Source organism: Chlorocebus sabaeus, chromosome 15 (assembly GCF_047675955.1).
Source record: "Chlorocebus sabaeus isolate Y175 chromosome 15, mChlSab1.0.hap1, whole genome shotgun sequence".
NCBI lineage: Eukaryota > Metazoa > Chordata > Mammalia > Primates > Cercopithecidae > Chlorocebus > Chlorocebus sabaeus.
Genome location: NC_132918.1, coordinates 35,385,151 through 35,407,875, shown reverse-complemented (window position 1 = coordinate 35,407,875; position 22,725 = coordinate 35,385,151). Strand labels below are relative to the sequence as shown.

General features: G+C 37.8%; 1 protein-coding gene across 9 annotated transcripts in view; it reads right to left on the bottom strand.

Annotated features, from left to right (window-relative positions):
- Positions 1-22,725, bottom strand: part of PLCH1 (phospholipase C eta 1) — a 268,796-nt gene that overhangs the window by 91,056 nt on the left and 155,015 nt on the right. For 8 of the 9 annotated variants that reach the window (XM_073023500.1, XM_073023499.1, XM_008008632.3 and 5 more), the window contains 4 exons: positions 14,882-15,028; positions 12,603-12,846; positions 4,926-5,055; positions 2,303-2,473 (listed from right to left, as the gene is read on the bottom strand). In XM_073023500.1, coding sequence (XP_072879601.1) covers positions 2,303-2,473; positions 4,926-5,055; positions 12,603-12,846; positions 14,882-15,028 — 692 coding nt within the window. Of the gene's footprint in view, positions 1-2,302; positions 2,474-4,925; positions 5,056-12,602; positions 12,847-14,881; positions 15,029-15,120; positions 15,220-22,725 lie in introns of those variants that run through there. The other variant, XM_008008643.3, reaches the window with a different exon arrangement.

The following is a 22,725-nucleotide window of genomic DNA, read 5'->3' as shown; positions in this document are numbered from 1 at the left end:
TCAGATATTAGTCCAGTGTATTATTCACTGGGGCTCTGTGGTAGAAGTTTATCCTGGTTTACATAAAGTCCTTGCAATATCCAGATCCAGATTGAAAGAAGGGATCAAACTATGTGACCCAACTTTTCCACTCAGATATATATTCAAGAGACTTGACAACGTATGTCCACACAAAACCTTGTGCATGAATATTCACAGCAGCATTATTCATCATAGCCCCCAAAAAGCAAATGACCCAAATTTCCATCAACTGATGAATATATAAACAAAATGTGGTATATTCATACAATGATACATTATTTGGCAATAAGAAGAAATGAAATACTGAAAATGCCACAACATGAATGAATCTTGAAAACATTATGCCAAATGAAAGAAGCCAATCACAAAGGTCACATAAATGATTCCTTTTATATGAAATGTCCAGAACAGACAAATCAATAGAGACAGAAATATTAGTTTCCACAGCCTGTAGGGGAGAGAGAAATGGGGAATAATTGCTAATAGGTATGGGGCTTCTTTTTGGGGTACGGAAAATGTTCTGAAATTAGATAGTGGTTATAGTTGTGCAACTCTTTTTTCTTTTCTTTTCTTTCTTGTTTTTTTTTTTTTGAGATGGAGTTTTTTCTTTTGTCGCCCAGGCTGGAGTGCAATGGCACTATCTCAGCTCACCGCAGCCTCCGCCTCCTGGGTTTGTTCAAGCGATTCTCTTGTCTCAGTCTCCCGAATAGCTGGGATTACAGGCATGGGCCACCACACCTGATTAATTTTGTATTTTTAGTAGAGACCGGCTTTCTCCATGTTGGTCAGGCTGGTCTCGAGCTTCCAACCTCAGGTGATCTGCCCGCCTGGTGGCCTCCCAAAGTGCTAGGATTACAAGTGTGAGCCAGCGTGCCCAGCCCTTTTTTCTATTTTATTTTATTTTTTTCGAGATGGAGTCTCGCTCTGTTGCCCAGGCTGGAGTGCAGTGGCACGATCTCAGCTCACTACAACCTCCACCTCCTGTGTTCAAGCAATTCTCCCTACCTCAGACTCCCAAGTAGCTGAGATTACAGGGGTTCGCCACCACAGCCAGCTAATTTTTATATTTTTAGTAGAGACGGGGTTTCGCCATGTTGACCAGGGTTGTCTCAAACTCCTGACCTCAGGTGATCCACCTGCCTCAGCCTCCCAAAGTGCTAGGATTACAAGCATGAGCCACCACGCCCAGCCAATAGTTGCACAACTCTGTTGACACACTAAAAAACACTTAAACGTATACTTTTAAAAGGGTGAATTTTATGGTATGTAAATAATATCTCAAAGCTCTTATTTAAAAATTGAAAAGTGTTCAAGCACAAGCTGGCTGATTATTTGTGTGAGTACTGTAGAAAGAATTATTTCTACTGATTATTGTACTTTATAGTCCAAATATTTGGTGACTTTTTACGATTTCAACAGAGCTAAATGACGCTGACTTAAAATGAACAAAGGAGTTCAGTCGCTCTTTATATTAAGACAATTAGTCCATTAAGAAAATTAAAAGTAAACCTCATCAACTGCACAAAACCAAAGCCTCCTCTCAAGAAGTCTGATATAAAAGGTTAAAAAATTGGAATAAAACATTCATTTATTCCTCTACTTTAGTGAGAAACAGACTTTGAGGAGATATTTAAAAAGCAGACTGAGAAGTTAGCTTTGCTGACCGTAATTCAGCCTATATAATATTAAGATTAAAACATCTTATTTTAAACATAGAGATTCTCTTTGCTAATCAGAACCTAATTTACTTAGCCTTTTCACATGATCAAATGCCAATTTACTATCAGAATTATAAATGACCTACCACAATAGTAGTTAAGAATTATGCCATAGTTGCAATATCTAGCAATTTTATTAGTATAAATATAAATTTATATTTAAAATAAATAAATTTGACTAAATTTATACTAACGCTAATTTATACTAATATGTAGTATAAATTTAAACTAATATTATTAATACACCATAGTATTAATATAAAGAAAGCATTACCATGTATTAAAATACTAACAACATTCATTTCTTTGTGGGAAAATATGCATATCTGTACTCAATACGTTTAAGGTTAAGAATTATATAGCCCAGTGTTCAAGTTATCACTTCTTCTCTTAAAAGCTGCTAGAAACTGTTTTAAATGACTCATAGATAAGATTTTTGTGAACTAGTGATATTTACTCCCTTTGTGAAATTCAAAGTATACGTACGTTTAACCCCAAAAGAAAGACTTGCATCTTTCATGAGTACTTTTAAGTAAACTTTCATTTTAACAGTCTAAAGATACCTTTTGCTCCACCTTCAAAAATTGAGCCAGTTCTTCTACAGTTAGGTGATCTTTCTTGTCACTGTAGCTCAAAAGCAACAAATAAAGGTCTCGTCTCAAAGACATCATTTTGTAAAAAACACAGAACTCTTCAAATGTCAAAGTTCCCTGATTCTCATCTGTGTCAGCTTCCTGAAAAGGGCATAGAGAAAATAAAGCAATATGAAAGTTAGAAATAGGAAATTCAGTACTGGGAAATAATATTTACTATAAAAGGGTTAGTACACAAATCTCAAGTGGTGAGCACACATTCTCTTCAAGCACACGTGGAACATTATAAAGCAACCACATATTTGGCCAGAAAGCTTCAATAAATTATAAGGAATCAACCTTGCACAAACCAATTGTTCTGACCACTGTAAATTTATAAATCAACAAAGAAAGCTAAAAAAAAAACCAAAAAACAAAAAACAAAAAAACAAACAAACAAAAAAACCGGTAGAAACAATACAATTCTAAATAGGAAATAAAACATATACAAGTGAAAAATATACTACATATTAAAACTTATAAAATAACATTAGAATGAAACTTGAAGTTTTAAATTATTAGACAGCAAAGTAGATTTTAAAAAGAAGTTAATAATTCAACTCAAAAAATGTGAAAAAAATAAGCGATGGAAATAAATTATAAACAAAAGCAAAAAGTAATAAATAGAAAACAAACAGCTATAACACACAGGAAACCAAAAGCCTGATTTCTAAAGAACCAATAAAAATGAGAAATCTTGACCAAGACTAATCAAGAACAAAAGAAGATATATTTAACACATGAGAAAAATACCAGTCTCTCATCGGTTTCTGAACTGTAATCCAATCAAAAGTAATTTTTACCTATGAGAGAATCTCTCTTAATTCTCCAAAGGTAGAGCTGATGCTCTTAAAGCCATGGGCATCCTTGGTAGCTCCCTGCTTTCCCTCCATAGAAAAGTCTAAACAATCCACCTGGATTGATTTCTTGTTAAAATTGTTTCTAGTAATTCTTGAGCACAAATCTTTCATCATATGCCTTACTTACAGGTTGGCTGAATTATTCATAAAACCACAAAACTATTGGGGATAAATAATGAGCAACTGACCCATTTATGTGCTCTTCCTCATTCTAAGTGAATACAATTCTAACTAAACAAAAACAGACAGGGAATGAATGGCATTTTGAAATGCATAGATTTTGTAAAGTACACTCAACTGTTATATGGTATTAAACAAAGCTTTGAAAGTCAAAGTGGTCATTAAAATATTTTTTAAATTTTGCTAACCTTGTGTCAATTATGAACAAATGCTTCCAAATTTTACTTCCAAAAATTACCCAAGAAATCATGATTTGTATTGGTACAGACTTTGCCTTCCTCTTTAGGATTGGCCTCTTACATTGAATCAGCAGCTACCTCTTCCATGCTGTGATCAGCTCCTGTGCAAATGAACAGACAGGAGGTGGGGCTCACAGCAGGGAAAAAGTGAGATGACAGGTGACAGGGAATACCAGAAACATGGCCAACCTTCCTATACGTTTAAAGATAATTGATTTCCCCTCCTAAGTCCCTCACTCCATCTCTCAGGTTCCCTATAGAGCAAATCTCACTCCTTCCTCCTCTTCCCATTTTTTTCATGCTGTTCTCCAGTGCAATGGGACTCAGTTTCCCACAATGCAAACCATCTCCAACCAAGAACAGGGCCACCCTTAAACAGTCACAGAACAGAGCCAGCCTCTGTCTTCCATTTATTGTTGCAACACATACCCCATGTTGTCTCTGTTCTTACCACCTCTAAGAACAAGTACAAACATTAAACATCATATTGCCCTCCTATGCTTATTTTTACATGTACAAAGTATCACCTACCTACTCACTTAGAATAGAAAATCATTGCAAAACATGGATTATGCCCATGACTTATCTTCCAATAACAGTCTTTTATAAATTAATACTCTAGTAATTTCTAATAGCCTAACATTGTCTTTGCCCTGACTTAAGAGAGCTCACTTCTGCACTCAGGTGAGGACTAAATGCAGTCCTAGCTGGATGCCACAGAATAAGTCTGGGTCCAAGGATTTTTCTCAGTGACTTATCAACAGGGAAAGAGCATTTCATCTAACCAACAAGGAGTTGAATGAAATTCTGGAGAGCTCCCTAAATGCTAGGAGTGAATTGCCCTCCTAATCCCATGGATACCAAATCTTGAACTCCTCAGAAACAAAATACAGAGCTCTTGAGGTTTCAGACAAGAGCTATTTTTTTGTCATGTTACTTAGTCTTTATTCTGATCCTCACAACAGCACCACAAAGTAGGCAACTGAGGTATTACTCTCCTCTCAAAGAGACTCGAGCAAGTTTCCTCCATTATTTGTCAGGAAAAAAGTAACAATAACAAAAAAGCATTTTAGGAAGTGAAATTTTGGATGCATGTTAAATTTATAAAGTCTTTTTACTTGATGAAACAAAATTGTTTCTTCATATAAGGAAAATAAAACAGTACAGAGCACATATATTATCTTCCAACAAAACAAAATAGCCTTTTAATATACCTAAGTACATTAATAACCTCTGTGTATTTTATATAAGACCAGTGAAATTGTGAAAACTTACCTGAAACATTTGTCTGACTTTTCTTCGGGGCAGATTAACATTCAGTTTATGCATCAGCTGATGTATCTCTTCAATATTCAACAAGCCATCACCATTTTTATCAGCCTCCTCAAAGGTCTGCTTCACCCATGTGCACAAAGGTCAAAGAAAACACCTGTGTTCTCATCAAAATTAAAAACTGCTCTCTCACAGAATACTCGCAAGGACATTTATCAGTAACAGGGAACTTGAGAAGAAGGTCTTTTGAGGAGGCCCTGTAATCCATAGGCTCTGATGAGCTACTAATAGTGATGACAACAATAACAATGACAACAAACCAGGAATGGAAGGGGAACATATAAAGGGGGCAAGGGGGTTCCTGGCTGGGCACAGTGGCTCATGCCTGTAATCTCAGCACTTTGTGAGGCTGAGGCAAGTGGATCACCTGAGGTCCGGAGTTTGAGACCAGCCTGGCCAACATGATGAAACCCTGTCTCTACTAAAAATACAAAAATTAGCCAGGCATGGTGGCGGGCACCTGTAATCCCAGCTACTTGGGAGGCTGAGGCAGGAGAATCGCTTGAACCCGGGAGGCAGAGGTTGCAGTGAGCCAAGATTGCACTCCAGTCTGGGTGACAAGAGTGAAACTCCGTCTCAAAAGAAAAAAGGCGGGGGGTGGTTCCCTCCATTGGGAAATGAGAGTTAAACCAAATTATTTTGAGTATCTTTAAAATTCAAACATTCTTACTCAATCTTATCCAAATTAAATATCAAATCTATTATTGCAAAAAACTATATTACTACCCTAAATGGTAGGAGTGAATTACCCTCCTAATCCTCAAGGATACTAAAACCTCATGGATACTAAAAGCTACATTACTGGTTCTAATTCCACTCTAGCAAAACAATAACACCTTAATTCACACCTCCAATAGCAAACTCCATAAACATAAATATTTCTATATGACTTTAAACGTTATCCCTTTTTGCTTTTCATTTTCTGACCAGTTTTTCTCAGTTATGCTGCCATGTTCGTAACATAAATCTTGTGTCCCTATCAGTTCTCATTCACAAGGTTAGAGTTCTTCGTTTATAAGGCATACAGATGGCATGTAGCAGGAATGGCCCAGTATTACATCTCTCGAACATTTTCTGTTTAAGAATCTCTTTATGATGAAACCCCAAATATCATAAATATCGGGCTTATCTTCTCCTATGCCCTTTTACCTACTATCTTTTTACCTTCACAGTACCTCATGGTACATTATCTTTTCAATTCTCTTTTCTCTGTCCTGCTCCGACATTTAGCAAATTAGACCATCTAGTTCAATCTCATCGTTGTTCCGATAAGGATATAAAATGAGAGGAGAGAGAGAAATCTGATAAGAATTAGTAAGAGAACCAGGTTTCAACCCACGTCTTTTATGCCTGATCTAGAACACACTTTGACACATAACATCAGTCTCTATACCACATTTATCTTCCTATTACTAGCTTTGATAGTTCTCACCTAATCGGCCCAAATTTCTAAATCACGGGCAGGTAATGTGAAGTACAAGCGTAATGTACTAGGAGGTGCCCTCAAAGCTCAGGTATGAAATGAAGTGACTGAGAATAAGAAGCTGAGTTTAGATACAAAAGGTTTACATCATGTGAACTGAAATTTTAAAAGATCTTCAGTGGGAGAGCCTTGGGTTCCTTTACATAGTGAGAAAGCAGACAAAATGGTAATAAATACAAGAATTGAAAATTCCCAGTTAACTTTTAGCAAAGGATTTTTTAAATGGATGATTCATAGTTGTTGAGGGGTAGATTACAAAAGGCAAGTACTGCGTGCATATTTAGAAAACCAGTTAAACTTCTATGTTTGAAGGGTAATGGAGAGGAAAAGAAGAAGGTGATAGAAAGAAACCAGAGAATCAAAGTAAGCGAAAAGTATAGTTTTAAAAACCAAGAAATGGGAGAATGAATGTGTATCAGAGGAGAGGGCGCAGCATATTTCCATTTTCTATGTGATTCAAATTATGACTGTAGGAGATTATACCTCAGTAAGCATAAACAACTGGAAAAGTAAGGTATTATGTCTCCTAAAATTAAATAGAGGATATTTTCAGATCGCCTTATTTCATATTTTGTAAACACCTTATTTCCTATTTTTTCCCTTTAAAACTTTTAAAATAACCATCCCAGCTCTTTCTAGTTCAGTTTTTCCTTATAGACTTGTCAGGACCTCATTTTATATGACCCCTGGAAGTTAAAGGGAGGTCCAGATCTGGGAGGAAAATAACTGAAGAACCAAAAGGGTGAAAAATTTGGCCCAATCACTAATAAGTGCCTGAGTCTCATTTTCTTCTGTTTTCAAGGCATGCAGCACCCACTTGGGGCTTTCGACTATAGACACTACTCTACACCCCACAGAGTATATGGCTGGAGTTCAAAGAAGTGACAAAAGGAGTCTGATGGCAGTAATATTTTTATCCTTTTAATCTATAATTCTTTATCAAAGCCTCTCAAAGTCTTCTCCAGAGAAGAAGCAGGGACAGCCAAACCCTGAGCATGCTTGTATTCTGCAGATACTAATATTTAGAATAAGCCTGTGTCTGCAAAGCCTTTAGCACTAACACAGAAACTGGCCTTGATTATTGGTTTAGGGAACTGGTAAAGTAAAAACAGAGGTGGAATCAAATCAAAAAATATACACTAGTCCTAATTCTACTGCTTACTTGACCCTGTGACAGTGGGTTACTCATATCACCTCTTGGAGCCTCCATTTCTTCACCTACAATGTTAAGGAGCACAACTTTTGACCTTGAAATCCCTTCCGACTCTAAGATTCCATAAATGAAAAAGCTATTCTTTCCAGTAATGGTCCATATAGTATACAACTCCAGGTAAAAATGTCCTGATATCTTAAAGATGTTCTTCATAATTAAGATATGAGTGTCCAATAAAGCCCTGAATTAATAATTTATAGCCACACCATAATAACTTTAAAAAGAGAAACAGTCATTCCTCAGAGAAAATCTGGGTGAGACTGAATGCAAAGTAATGATCTAGGATTTTGTATCAAGAGACTGTAGGAGTATGTAAAGCATTGAACGATCCTATCTAGTACAGGAGAGCAAACTTTTCTGTAAAGGGCCTGATAGTGAATATTTTAAGTTTTGCAGGACATTTGCTCTCAGCTGCAACTATTCCACTCTGTCACTGTCATGAGAAAGCAGCCATACAGACATAAATGAATGAACATGGTTGTGTTCCAATAAACCTTTATTTATGAACCCTGAAATTTTAATTTGAAGTAATTTTCACAGGTCACAAAATGTTTTTCTTTTGATTTTTTTTAACCATTTAAAATCCATTCTTAGCTCAGGAGTCCAAACAAAAATCAGGAGTGGGCCAGGTTTGCCCAGCAGTTTGAGGGGAAAGAATAAGGTCTGGATTTATAACATGCATAACAGGCGGCCTAAAGCCTTCTGGAGGTAATAATTTCCCTCATGGGGTCAAGAGATAAGGTGGGGAAAACATGAAGGAGAACGGTCTGATGGAGAAAAATGCTGAGCCTAAGTGCCAGAACCATCATCTTTGCATACAGATCTGCTGAGAATTCAGACTTTCACTGATCCGAATAGGAAAGCGAAAGATTTGCCACTCCTTACCTCTTTTTAGCAATGACAACAGTACCTATTACTTGTAAAGTGCTTATTGGGTGCTAGGCAGTGTTCTAAGGACTGTATATAAATACTCAGTTGATCTTCACACACCTCTGTATGGTAGACACTATGATTATCATCATCACCATGTTGCAGATAAAAGATTTGAAGGCAAAAGAACATAAGTAATTCATGCAAATTTGCACAGCACAGGCAGAGTTGGGGGTGGACTGCAGGCAGTGCAGCACCAGGGTCTGATCCCTAATGACACTGGATTTCTTCTAGTAAGTATGAGTACTGCATCATGGCCATCACTCAACATGACCATACTGCAGAAATAAGTTATGCTCTAGACTGGATGGATTTTTTCACGCAGTCATTTAAGATTCATTATTCTCATTTTTCATTCACAGTTGAAATTTTCAGTCCTAAAGTGAAATCTAATAATGAACATCCCAAATCTGTTCTCTTCATTAATGTAGCTAAATATTTGTCAAATTAAGGATGTAATCCCATTATTATTAAGATACTATCTAGGCCGGGTGCGGTGGCTCATGCCTGTAATCTCAGCACTTTGGGAGGCGAGGCAGGCAGATCATGAGGTCAGGTGATTGAGACCATCCTGGCTAACACAGTGAACCCCGTCTCTACTAAAAATACAAAAACTTAGCCAGGCATGGTGGCGGGCACCTGTAGCCCCAGCTACTCGGGAGGCTGGGGCAGGAGAATGGCATGAACCTGGGAGGCAGAGCTTGCAGTGAGCCGAGATTGTGCCACTGCACTCCAGCCTGGGTGACAGAGCAAGACTCTGCCTCAAAAAAAAAAAAAAAAAAAAAAGGTATTATCTAAAACCCTATTAAATTTTGAGAAATCTGTATGAAAATTATTCCCTGACTCAACATAACCTTTCTCATTTTTCACTTCAGCTTCCTCTTTACTATTCATTAAGTTATTATTTCCCTTTTATTCCTTCACTGACACAAAAATCAACTGCTCCTACATTTCTTATAAAATTGTTTCTCTGTGTAGTGCCACAGTACACCTGCTTTCTGGACAGCATATTTTCAGAATATGGATCCCATAGAATATGAAAACTTTCAAGTGCCAGTAAACGTGGACAATCAGGTTCAAAAAACTTTTGACCAACAAAGCAAAAGGACAATTTATGCCCATCTCTAACTCGTCTCTTTCAAGGATTATGAGAGAGACTTCTATAAGTGACTTGTGGCTCTGGAATGCTGTGAACTTGTCCTAGTTAACTGGATAAGGCTAGAAGCTTCTGGATTTGGTTGCTTCCCCATGGCCACCACTCTTCCTTTTTCCTTGCTATACAATCTTGATTTTGTTCAGGTACCCAAAGGCCATGTGCTTTAATGATGAGTGGGAACTGGATGGGGGGAGGTAAATCTTGGTTTAATACAACTGTCCTCAAAGTATAGTCCTGGAGGTCCCCATAAATATGAGGTTCCCCTCTTTTCCAGTTGCATGTCTTGAGGCCAGATTTTATTCATGTGGTTCAATCAAAACAACATATCGCAACAGACTGAATGCAGAAGTAGATAAGAGAACCATGTGTTCTATTGTCAGAGATTAAAGAGATTTGTAAAACAGTGAAGCAATACTATTTTTCTAACGTGTTTTGCTTTGAAAAATACTCGTTATAAAAATGTTAACATGTAACAGAGTTTATTATTATAAATAAACACATTTTATGCCTCGCATTTAATCTCTAATATGACAAGTATCAATAAACAGATCCTATGTAAACAAAAGCTCTTTAGAATCTTTGGGGTTTTTTGTCAGTTTTCGTTTTTAAGAGACAGGGTCTTCCTCTGCTTTCCAAGCTATAGTGCAATGGTGTAAGCATAGTTTATCGCTGCCTCCAACTCCTGGGCTTAGGCAATCTTCCCACCTCAGCCTCCTGAGTAGATGGCACTACAGGCACATGTCACCACACCTGGCTAATCTTTTTAACTTTTTGTAAAAATGGGGTCTCACTATGTTGCCCAGACTGGTCTCAAACTCCTGGCCTCAAGTGGTCCTTCCACCTCAGCCTCCTAAAGTGCTGTGATTACAGCCAGGAGCCACTGCACCCAGCCTAAGTCTTCAGTTTTTAAGAGTGAAAAAAAGGGAGAGATCAAAGTTTAATCATGTCAGTTAATTTCTCCTGCAAGAGATTGGTTTAGGAATGAGGCAGCAATAGTAATTTTGGCCAATGATGACAAGTTGTCTTTTGGGGGATTTCTGGGAAGTTTTTCTTTTCTCTTTAAAAAAAAAAAAAAAAAAAAAAGATTTGTGGCTGAGCACAGTGGCTCACGCCTATAATCCCAGCGCTTTGGGAGGCGGAGGCAGGCAGATCCTGAGGTCAGGAGATCAAGACCATCCTGGCTAACAGGGTGAAACCCTGTCTCTACTAAAAATACAAAAAAAAAGTAGCCGGGCATGTTGGCAGGCACCTGTAATCCCAGCTACTCAAGAGGCTGAGGAAGGAGAATCGCTTGAATCCAGGAGGCAGAGGTTGCAGTGAGCCGAGATCGTGCCATTGCACTCCAGGCTGGATGACAGAGCAAGACACCATCTGGAAAAAAAAAAAAAAAAAAAAAAAAAAAACAAGATCTGTGAGAAGAAACTCTGCTACCTCTGTGCAGGGCTGTGTTTAGAGCTACTGCCTAAAGCTGCAGCAGCTCTCTCTGACCAAAGGGCAGTCAGCTGCAAGACCAAGCCAACATGGTGAGAACGGCAGGACCCGGGTCTCTGATGACATCACTGAACCAGTGAATTAGCTGACCCTGGAACTGCCCCATCTCAGATCTCTTGTTTATGAGAAAATGAATATTCTTTATTGTTTAAGGCATTGTTAGTACGGTTTCTGATACTTGTACCAGAAAACATTCAGTATTTTTGGTTGGTTGTTTTTTACCAAATGTTAAAGAGTTAGAAATCAAACCAACAGATTTAAGCACAGAAAGTTCAATCCTATTTGTGTTTTGTTCATTTCTGAATCCCAGTTGCCTTTATCTGCATGCTGTGAATATTGATGAAAATATCATGGCTCATCAACTCAGACTTTTCACACTGTCAAGATCCTTTCATGAGCTGAATTATTTCCATTCTTCTCCAACAATACTCTGGATGAGGGATTACAGCTAGAGCAGCACAAATATATTACCAACCTCTGGGAAAAAAATTAGGGCACACATTCCAATGACGGCAAAGGAGTAGCGCTACTCCCTGCATGGTCAGAGACACCTGTATTTTAAGGTCATTCAAAATGTGAAGAAGGGAACCAAAGCAGTCAACTAGCCTAATACCCTCACTTTATAGATAAGGAAACTGAGGCCAGAAAGGCCTTGCTATATGCCTAGTCAATCCCAGCAAGAAGGATGCCTGCAGACCAACCCCATTAATCATTCATCTTGTCAGCACTGCAGGACCACAAGCATGGGTTTAATCAAGAATGAGACTTAGATTCCAGTTTCTCAAGCAATTAAGAGAGGGTAAATGTTAGTAAGTAAAAAATAACTTCCCCTTTGGTATCAGTCAGTTCAGTTTCCAAACTGTAAGTTAGAAAGAGAAAAAGCAGGAAGGAGCTCAGTGCCCAGTACCTAATTGCAACTCACAAAGTATTTGTTAAACTAAACTGACTTTATAACAAAGTAGGATTTTCTCTAATCCAAATCAGTGTTTTCCCAGTTACAGTTAATGAATACTCCTATGATTTAAAAGAGGCAATGATACTTAATGGGCACTTTCCCTCTCTTAGGAAACTTGAGGTTGTATTTGGAGACCTCTGATTGTGGAGCTAGATTTGGTCTCTTCAAAGAATTTTGCTCCTGAGTTCATACAAGCTTAAGTTTCCATACATTTCGAGTGTTCATTTATTTGGAGTGAGAGTCAGGAGGGGAGAGAAGGGTGTGAAGGGTAAAGAAAGAGAAAGGAAAATTACGGGAAAAATTAAAACATAGTCTAATCCTTGCTTCACACATGCACACACGCATACACAGAGAGCAAAAGAGAGCTCAAAATAAAATTATAGAAAGGATATTGGTCATGGGTCCTCTGCCTTTTGGCAAGGGAGTCTTCATCACTGATGCCAGCCATCAGGTACTTGAGGCCTGTGATCCAGGTGCGGGCCTCCTCGGGGTTGGAGGTGATGAGGTCCAGGGACTCCATGTGGTTGCCATGGTAGATGGTGAAGCAGCAGCTGGGGTCGAAGTTCCCCTCAGCTTGTCTGTGGAATATTTCAGACTGCCGGCCCTCAGTCACTTTGTAAATGGAATCAATAAGTACTGTGAGGAAAATGAGATACACACAGTTATAGAGCAGGCAGAGATACTTGTTTACATGCACTAAGAAACAAGAAAAGCAAAACCATTTTAAATATAAAAAATAAGAATGAGGCTGCTCGTGCCTGTAATTCTAGCAGTTTGGGAGGTAGAGTCAGACAGATTGCCTGAGCTCAGGAGTTCAAGACCAGCCTGGGCAACATGGTGAAATCCCGTCTCTACTAAAATGCAAGAAAATTAGCCGGGCTTGGTGGCGGGTACCTGTAGTCCTAGCTACTCGGGAGGCTGAGGCAGGAGAATTGCTTGAACCTGGGAGGCAGAGGTTGCAGTGAGCCGAGATGGTGCCACTGCACTACAGCCTGGGTGATGGAGCAAGATTCCATCTCCAAAAAAAATAAATAAATAAGTATGAAAAAATTCATTGCTTGCAAGTTGTGGTTTCAAGTTAAATGTGAAACCCAGGCCCTGTTGTTTCCCACTAGAAACCTTCTCTGCATAACACTTGTGCTGCCTGAGCTGTCTTGACAACATTCTCCTAAGGCAATAATTCAGGACGTGTTGAAATTTGCAGTAAAAAAATAGACATGTCAACTGAAGCAAAAAGACTAGTAGAAAAGGTGGCAATGACTATGTCAAATTTATGGTTTACAGATTTGTAGAAAATATGCAAAGAGCTAGAGCGGACTTTGGTGTTTTGCAACATGCATTAGAAGATCGTTAGAAAAGTGAAAGGAAAAAGAATTTCTGACAATCAAATAGCCAAGCTACATGGAATTGGCATTCCTAGAGAAAATACCATGGGGCTAAGGTGGTGAAGGCAGAGCAGAGCTTGGAGAAGTAGAGAGGAACAAGGTGACACCCGAGGAGAGGCAGAAAGAGATATAGAAACATAAGACCCACTCCAGGGATGCTTATCAGGCCACTTATGCTGGACTGGAAAGCTCAAAAGGGAGAATAATGGGAGATAAAACTGGAAAGGTAGACAATGGCTAGATTGTGGAGTGGCTGGAATCATAGAGATTAGCATTATTTAGGTAGCAGAGCAAATATGAAGGTTTGAATCACTGAAGCACAGGGCAAGAAGGATAATTTCAGACTAGTACATTATTTTCGGTCAGTGTGCTTGTTTATTTTTCAGTGGGAATCAGAAGTTTGAATATCCTATTGATTATTTATATACACCATCTACCCCTCACTTCTGCCTTAATGGCAGAGTACCAATTTTTTTCTGGTATCAACTCATTTCCCACATGACTCACAGGGAAATGAGCCTATCCTCAGCCCAAGGTTCTGCCACCTTTGTACTCTAGGGCTTGCATCAGTGGTCCCCAGGTTCTCAGGCCTTCAACCTTGGACTTGGAATTATACCATCATCTCCCCTGCTTCTCAGGCCTTTGGACTCAAACTGAGCTACATCACCAGTTTCCCTGGTTCTCCAGCTTGCAGATGGCCTATCATGTGACTTCTTGGCCTTCATAATCACATGAGCCAATTCCCCTAAGTCCTCTCTCAAACATCTATCTATTTATCTGTCCATCCTATTGATTGTGTTTCTCTAGGGAAAGCTGACTAACACAGTGTGGGGGGAAGCAGCTTTAAGTAGGAATCACATCAACACTTCTTTACTTCATAAATTCAAATGGTGTTGTTAATTCATTAATCACTTAATAGTGTTCAGAATATGGTAATACATTTTAAAGCTTATTAGCTTTATGATGTCCCTCGCCTTTTATATGAATGTAAAACACCTCAGGCTGTAAAACCATATATTCTAAATAATATATATATATATATATATATATATAGTCTCCAACACAGGGGAAGTATTAGCATTTACAGTATTCATGGACAAGAAAACTTTTATGGATTTAAATTCCCCAAAGATGGTCATTATTCTGCCTCTCGATATCCAAAATCAAATAACTCCAAACTTACAAAAGTATAAAACTTCTACAGATCTGAAGCTTCAAGAGCCCACTCGGTATAACCCGTGTATTACTATGTCAAGCCAAGCAAAGAATTCAAAAGTTAGTTTTACTTTTCGCCTTCTCACTCTTCCTGGAGGGTCGCCATCGGAGGCGCGTCCGGTGCTCATCCAGGTAAAAGAGGCGAACAAGCCCTTTGCTTCCACGTTTCAGCTTGATCATCTGTGTCCCGGACTGCATCACACTCATGCATCTTTCAACTGCAAAAGAAATCAGAGTGTATCCAGCTATCACACAATGCACAGGCATACTGGTGTCCAGGTTTTAGAGTCAAATAAAACCTCTGATTCACCTGCAAAGACTCCAAGGACCAGAACAAATTTGGTAGAGGTAATCTGAAAAGTGAGTTGTTAAGGAATTGATTCAGTAGGCTTAAGCCAGTAAAAAGTCTTACTAACAGGAAACAAAAAACTCTACTTCCAGGTAAATAATGCATTACTTCATAGGACTATCTTCTGTTCTGTTTTTTGGTATAAGACTTATGACCACTTGATACTTGGATTTATGTTCTTAAAGTAAGTTCTCAGACATGATAAGTCTTGTGAGTTTTTATAGAGCCAATTATAAAAGTATCTTATAATAATGCTTTAAATGCAATCAACAGAAACAAGATTGGCAAAATGCTGACTATTGTTGAAATTGGATAATGATTACATATGAATTCATGTTATATATTTGTGATGTTTGAAAATAGCTAAATAAATTTTTATAAATGTAATCAGAAAAAAATCAGGTTTCCACAGTTGACCATAAAACACTTGCTGATGCATTAAACTGCTAAGATAACCCATCTAGAGGAATAACCTGGTGAATGAATCCAAATCACTTATAGCCCAAGTTAAAGCTGTCATTTAAATCCACTCTGCTTTGAGATGAACCTTGCTGGATATAGAAATCTGTTATTTTTGCCTGTTTCCCTTTGTTTGGTAATGGTGCCCCAACTTTTCCTTTAGAAACATTCCTCTACCATTTTGTGTGCCTTTGATGGCCTGCCAATCACCTCAGTGAAAGAGTAGACACACCTGACTTAAGCTTGGAGCGAATCTGACTCTCTCCCAAGAACATAAATCCTGAGCAGATCATTGCTTGAAAACAGAACTGAGCCATTCAACAACTGAGATACTCCTAGTTGGCCACAATAAGACGTGACAGTTGTCACAAATCTTATTCTTCCTAAGACTGAAAAATGATCCCATTTCCCCCTTGATTCTGCAAGTTACCCAGTACCCCTCTAAATATTTTTTATTATGTCACCCAGAAATAGCTTTTGTTTCACAAAGATTAAAACTAATATACAGGCTTATGTATAAACCATTAGAGCACTCAAAATACCTAGTTCTGAGTACCTACCTTATCAAGCAGTATGCTGTTAGAAACAACAGACAAAAGAAACACAATAAACAAACCTCAGCAACATTAGACTTCAGGTTTTTTAGCTAAATATTTTATCTTTACTAGGAAAGATAATCTCATCCAACAGCTTAACATTGTATGCATAGGGTACCTACTAAAGGTAATTTCAACATAACCAATCTTCACAGTTTACTCCATGAAGTCTTTCCTTCCCTCAAAGAAATCAAGGAGGAACTGCAAAAAATTAAGTATAGTTTCAGGATTTGACACTACAAAGAAGGTGAAGTATAGGTTGCTTTTACTCATTTTATCTGACATATCAAATACCCAAATAACAAAAATATTACTAAAGAAGGCCGGGCGCTGTGGCTCATGACTGTAATCCCAGCACTTTCGGAGGCCAAGGCGGGTGGATCACCTGAGGTCAGGAGCTTGAGACCAGCCTGACCAACATGGTAAAACCCCATCTCTACTAAAAATTTAAAAAATTAGCCGGGTGTGGTGGCGGGCGCCTGTAATCCTAGGTACTTGGGAGGTTAAGGCAGGAAAATCGCTTGAACCCAGGAGAAGGAGGTTGCAGTGAGCTGAGATCACACCACTGCACTCCAGCCTGGGCGACAAGAGCAAAACTTGATCTCAAAAAAACAAACAACAACAACAAAAAATTACTTAAGAAAATAAGCACACAAACTTAACATGCTTACTTTAAAGCACAGAACAAAAGTTGAGATTTAATTTCACATAAATTAGTATATTCAGTCACTGAGCATCATTCTTTTAGGCAATGAAAGCTACATATTTGAATTCTTGGCAGCCACATTAACCATCTCACACGAGGAATTAAAGGGTCAAGACAAAACCATCAAATCAAACCAAACAAGCCAAAATTCCCAGAAAAACCTATTAGAATTTCACTGACCACTGACAATAGATCACATCAATAAACAGATGTTTATAGACCAACTCTCTGTTCCAGGCACAAGACTATTTCATGAGGTGAAGCAAAGAACAAGGAGACTTTCTGTTTGACCTTAAAGAGTGTAAATTTTAAGAGAACAGAAAATCTATGAAGGATATTTATTAATGACAATTCAGAGCTGTGGTGAAGAATACAGTCTGGTTCCAGCTTGGAACAGAATCCCAGATCTGCCACTTACTAGCTGTATGACTACATACAGCTAGTAACTCATTTCCTTCTCTATAAAATGGGAATAATTATCTACTTCCTGAATTGAGTAAGGATTGAATGAGTCAATTCATGTAAAGTACTGAAAACAGTAGCTGGCACATCCTAAACACTAAAAATGGTAGCTATTTGTAACAGACTGAATGTGTCTTGTGCCCAAAGTCCTAACCCTCAGTGTGATGGTATTTGGAGATGGGTCTTTTGAGTGGTAATTAGAAACAGATGAGGTCATGCAAGTGGGGCACCATGATCTCTCTTATTCTCTCTTTCTCTCTCTCTCTCTCTCTCCACTCCCCCATATGAAGATACAGCAAGAAGGTAGCCACCTATAAGCCAGGAACACAGCCCTCACCAGGAAATGAATCTGTTGGGACTTTGATCTTAGACTTTTCAGCATCCAGCATTGTGAGAAATAAATGTCTGCTGTTTAAGCTACCCAGTCTGTGGTATTTTGTTACAGTAATTCAAGCTGACTAAGACACTATTATAGTTTTATTGTTATTGAAATAGTTAAAAATAAATGCCCAGTCAGAAGTAAATACAGAAACACTATGGGAGGCCAAAGAAAAAGAGAACAGAGTAGGCTGGAATGGGGAGAAATGTAGTAATAAGACACCATCAATGAAGACTTGGGGATAGGAAAGGGTATGAGTAAAGTATGATCAGAGAAAAGAGAAAAGATGAGCCTCTATCTTTGGAAGAGCGACTCAAAAGGGAACTGATAGAATGTATGATTCCATGAGCTAGATAAAACTAGGTTGTGGGGGGACTGGGGATGCTGGTTAAGATTTTGATCCACTGGCAATGAGAGGCTCACTACATATGTCTGTGCAAAGGATTGGCTGGCTAAAAAATATAATTTAGGAAGATGTTTCCTTGGGAAGAGAGAAAATAATAAATTGTTTAAGCCAGAGTGGAAAACTGAGTTAACTATATTATCAGAGATCTAACAGCAAGGACTGACTCTGTATCTGACACAGGGTCCTCTGCTTTGTTCACAATCCCTTTCTTTCTCAGCTCCTTTTCCTTTCCCCGAAATGGAACTGCCATGGCTATAACAGTTCAACATTTTAACAGGAATGGTGTATCTGCACATTGTTTTAGCATAAAATCATATAAATCATATAATACGATTTCTATGAGACCCTAAATCTGAAACAATATGCATCTTAAATTGTTTATGTAGCTGCTTTATGCTTTCTACTTGATTGCTCCCTATCACATAGAAAAGCCATCTGGATAGAGGTAAATTGAAAAGTCAAGTCCACTGAAATCTTGAGAGTCATCTAACCCACTTTTCCCTTCCCCAAACAAGACAGTTGACAATCCCTTGTAATTATAAAGCTAACCAGAGATGAAGCACCCTCAATAACTCTTTGCAACTCATTCCAGTGGGCAAAAGTCACCGACAATACAAACTATTCTTCCAGTTTCATCTAGATCATTCACGTGTCAGCACAAGCCAATTTCTTCCTAGTCTGCCTCCAACAGAAACGATTAACAGCACTTACCACCCCTAAAAATCATTGTCCACCCATGCTCTATTGGTAGACTCCATAAAAGAGAATAAGAATGGCTTTGCCCACAGGTAAACAAGGGAAGAGGTCTAGTGACTTAGAATGATTTAACTTCATCACACACATTTCCAGTGCTGAAGTTTCTCTGAGAAAAGTCTGCAAATGCAGGTGACAAATTCCGGCAGCTGCCAATACATGCACTATCCCTTTGATTCTACATTCTCCTTTATGATACCCTTAATATAGCTAAAAAATAAGTTTATTTGGATACAATACGGCAACATCCAAGAATATTAAGGGAGAAACACCTACCAGCCCATCACATAGTGTTATGCTCTAGACCTTCACATGTACACAAATGTGTTGCACTGGTTGAAATTGTGATATTTAAGCCATTTGGCACTCTGATTTTTTCATTTGTATTATAACAGCTTTCCATGTTTCTACAGTCTTAATAATTATCATTTTAATGGCTGCCTAACAGGGTAGGATAAATATTTAAAGAGCAGAAGAGATGAGTCGAAGACTATATTCCTAACTTTATTACATAACTAGAGTTTTAAAACTCTTAATAGAGTCCCATCAATAAAAGAAAAGGCATAATAATGTGGTCTACAAGGTCTTTAAGAATTCACCTTTTTAAAAGAATTAAATCAATCCTTTCTGCCACAAGCAGTTTAATATAAGTAAATTTCCTTAGGGCTATAAGGTCACTAAATCCCTCAAGCAGAAAATGCTGTAAAAATATATATATACTTCAGATCTGAAGTAACATATTAACATCATTTATGTTATACATGTGTATATCACTTGGCTATCTACATATATGATAATATATATATACGTATATATGATTAGTATATGTCATTTGGATATATACACACACATATATGATTACTATATATCATTTGGAGGAAGGTTTCCAAGATTTCAACCAAGTATATATGACATCTAAGAAGGTTTAGTTCTTCAAATTATGTTTGAATCAGAAATAATCACATTCTGTTAGGAACGTCATACATGCCACATGATGCTGATTTTTTTTTTTTTTTTACAGCTTTACTGAGGTGTCATTGATATGCAATAAAATTCAACCATTTTAAAAGTACAATTCACTGACTTTAGTTTATTTCCAGAGTTGTGTGACAGTCTAATCATACAACGTTTCCATTATCCCTCATGCCCATTTACAGTCACTCCCCATTTTTACCACAGTCCTGGACAACCACTGACCTACTTTCTATGTCAATAAATGGGCCTTTCCTGGAGAGTTCATATAAATAAAATCATCTCATATGTAGTCTTTTGTGCTTGGCCTTTCACTTAGCATAATGTTTTTGAGTTTCCTATGATGACTATGTTGTTTCTTATCTTCTTTTCATTCCTCCAGCCCCGCCACATCATGCTAAACTCTTCCACTGGCACTTAGGGTAAAAATTATCCTGAATAGAAGACAGGTTGAGTAAAATAAACAACCGAGTACTATGTAAGTATAAAAGATAATGAGGAAGATCTCTATGAACTGATATGGAGTAAATTTCAGGACGTTTCAATAAGAAAACATATGAATAGGCACATATAGTATGATACCTTTTGTGTAAGAAAAGAATGGGAAATTTTTAAAATATTCAAATACCTGCTTGTCATTACAAAAATAAACTCAAGAAGGATACATTGGAAAACAATGGCCCTTGTTACCTGTAAGAATGAGAGAAAATCAAGTAGAAAGGATAAGAAAGGGAATGACACCACTCTCAGTATCCCACATACTTAAAATTAAATCAGTAAGAGTGGGAAGGGAAACAAAACAGAAAGTAACACAGTCCTGTACCTCTTCAGGGCAAGGATGCATTCTGAGAAATGTGTCATTAGGGAAGTTCATCATTGTGTGAACATCATAGAGTGTATTCACACAGACCTAGATTGCACAGTCTATTGCACATCTAGGCTGTATGGTATAAGCTACAGCTCCTAGGCTATAAACCTGTACAACATGCTACTGTGCTGAATACTATAGGCAATTGTAACACAATAGTAAGTATTTGTGTATCTAAACATAGAAAAGGTACAATAAAAATATGGTATTATAATCTCTTGGGAACCACTGTCATATATGTGGTCCATTATTTACTGAAATGTCATTATGTGGCACATGACTATAAATGTATAAACAGAAAGTAATCTATACACACACACATACATATATTTGTTTGTATATATGTGTATGTTTTTATTTACCTGCATATATGTATTTCCTTGTTCTAGCCTTTGAAAGGACCAACAGGCAAAATCACTTCTAGCAGTAATATGCACACTTGGTACCCTGATCATTCTTTGCTACAAAAGACACCTTGAGACAGATTTTCACATACAGAGTCATGACCATACACCGAGATTAGGGTCATACAAGAATATCATTTGCACTCTTTTGTGAACACATCTATTCTGGGACACTGATCACTAAACTGTGAATTAGCAGGCACAAAAACCACAACAACAACAAAGCCCAGGTCTTTTGCAAAACAATCTTTTCAGTAAAAAGGTACATGAAAAATGTGAACTGATTTCCTGCCAGCTTCCACAGATTAGAGTAAATCTGAGTAACTGAAAGAGATTAGCTTCTGGAAACAATTTCATTTCTATGTGGAAAAAGTGCAAAATGATGCAGGTAATGTTTGTCAAAAAGTAAGGACAGGGAGATTTCCTAAAACCATCAGGGCAGAAGTGAAGGGTATATACGTTTAATTCTCAGCACCAACCCAACACTTATTTTGGGACTTGGTACACAGCAGGTGCTGAGAGATCTAGTTTACAGCACAGCAACTTGATAACAGCGTCTGCCCACAGTTTTGTGGGCACAAAGAAGGGAGCAAACAGAGTTCTGGTCTGGGCTCTGTCACTGGCTGTGTGAACTTCAGAAGGTAACTGAATACCCTACTTTCCTCAACCTAAAAAGGCATTTTTCTCTATGTTCTGTGAGTTTATAAAACAGCTGATATAGCTTTCATAAATGTTATTTTATCTTTCAATGAGAAAAAATTCCAGTTCCTTTGAAAGCCTTTTACAATAATTTTAAAGAAAAAAGATTAACATCTGGATATCTTACCAGAGAGAGGATTTTTTAAAAATGATCTCCATATAAAACATAACTGCTTGGCTGGATGCGTTGGCTCACACCTGTAATCCCCAGCACTTTAGAAGGACAAAGCAAGAGGATCACTTGTGCCCATGAGTTCAAGAACAGCCAGGGCCACATAGGGAGACCTGGTCTCTACAAAAAATTTTAAAAATTAGCCAGGTCTGGTGGCACAAACCTAGAGTCCTAGCTACTCAGGAGGCTAAGATGAGAGGCTCTCTTGAGCCCAGGAGGTTGAGGCTGTGATGAGCTGTGATTGCACCATTGCACTCCAGTCTAGGAGATAGAGCAAGACCCTGGTCTCAATCAACCAACCAATAAAATATTAAGTAAAGCCATTCCCTGTGAAGAGTAGTTTATATAAATAAATATATATAATATATAAACTAATTGTAGTTTAGTTATATAAAACTGTTCTTCACAGCAAATGGCTTCACTTAAAAAGCTGTTCTTTGCCAGTAGTAAGGCCTTAAAGTCAAATAATATAAGCTTATGAATAAATGTGCTTACAAACAACCATGGAGTGCTTCACTCTTATTAAGTCATGATTCTTCCCACTAAAGAACAAACAATGTAGAGTTTGTTAGCTTTTTTCATTGCCTAAATCATTCCTGTGGAGAAGACAAGATTATTTAAAAGGCTTTTAAAAACTAATTGGTTAACAGTTTGAAAACTGTTTGCAAACCTTGCATGTACACAGTCAAT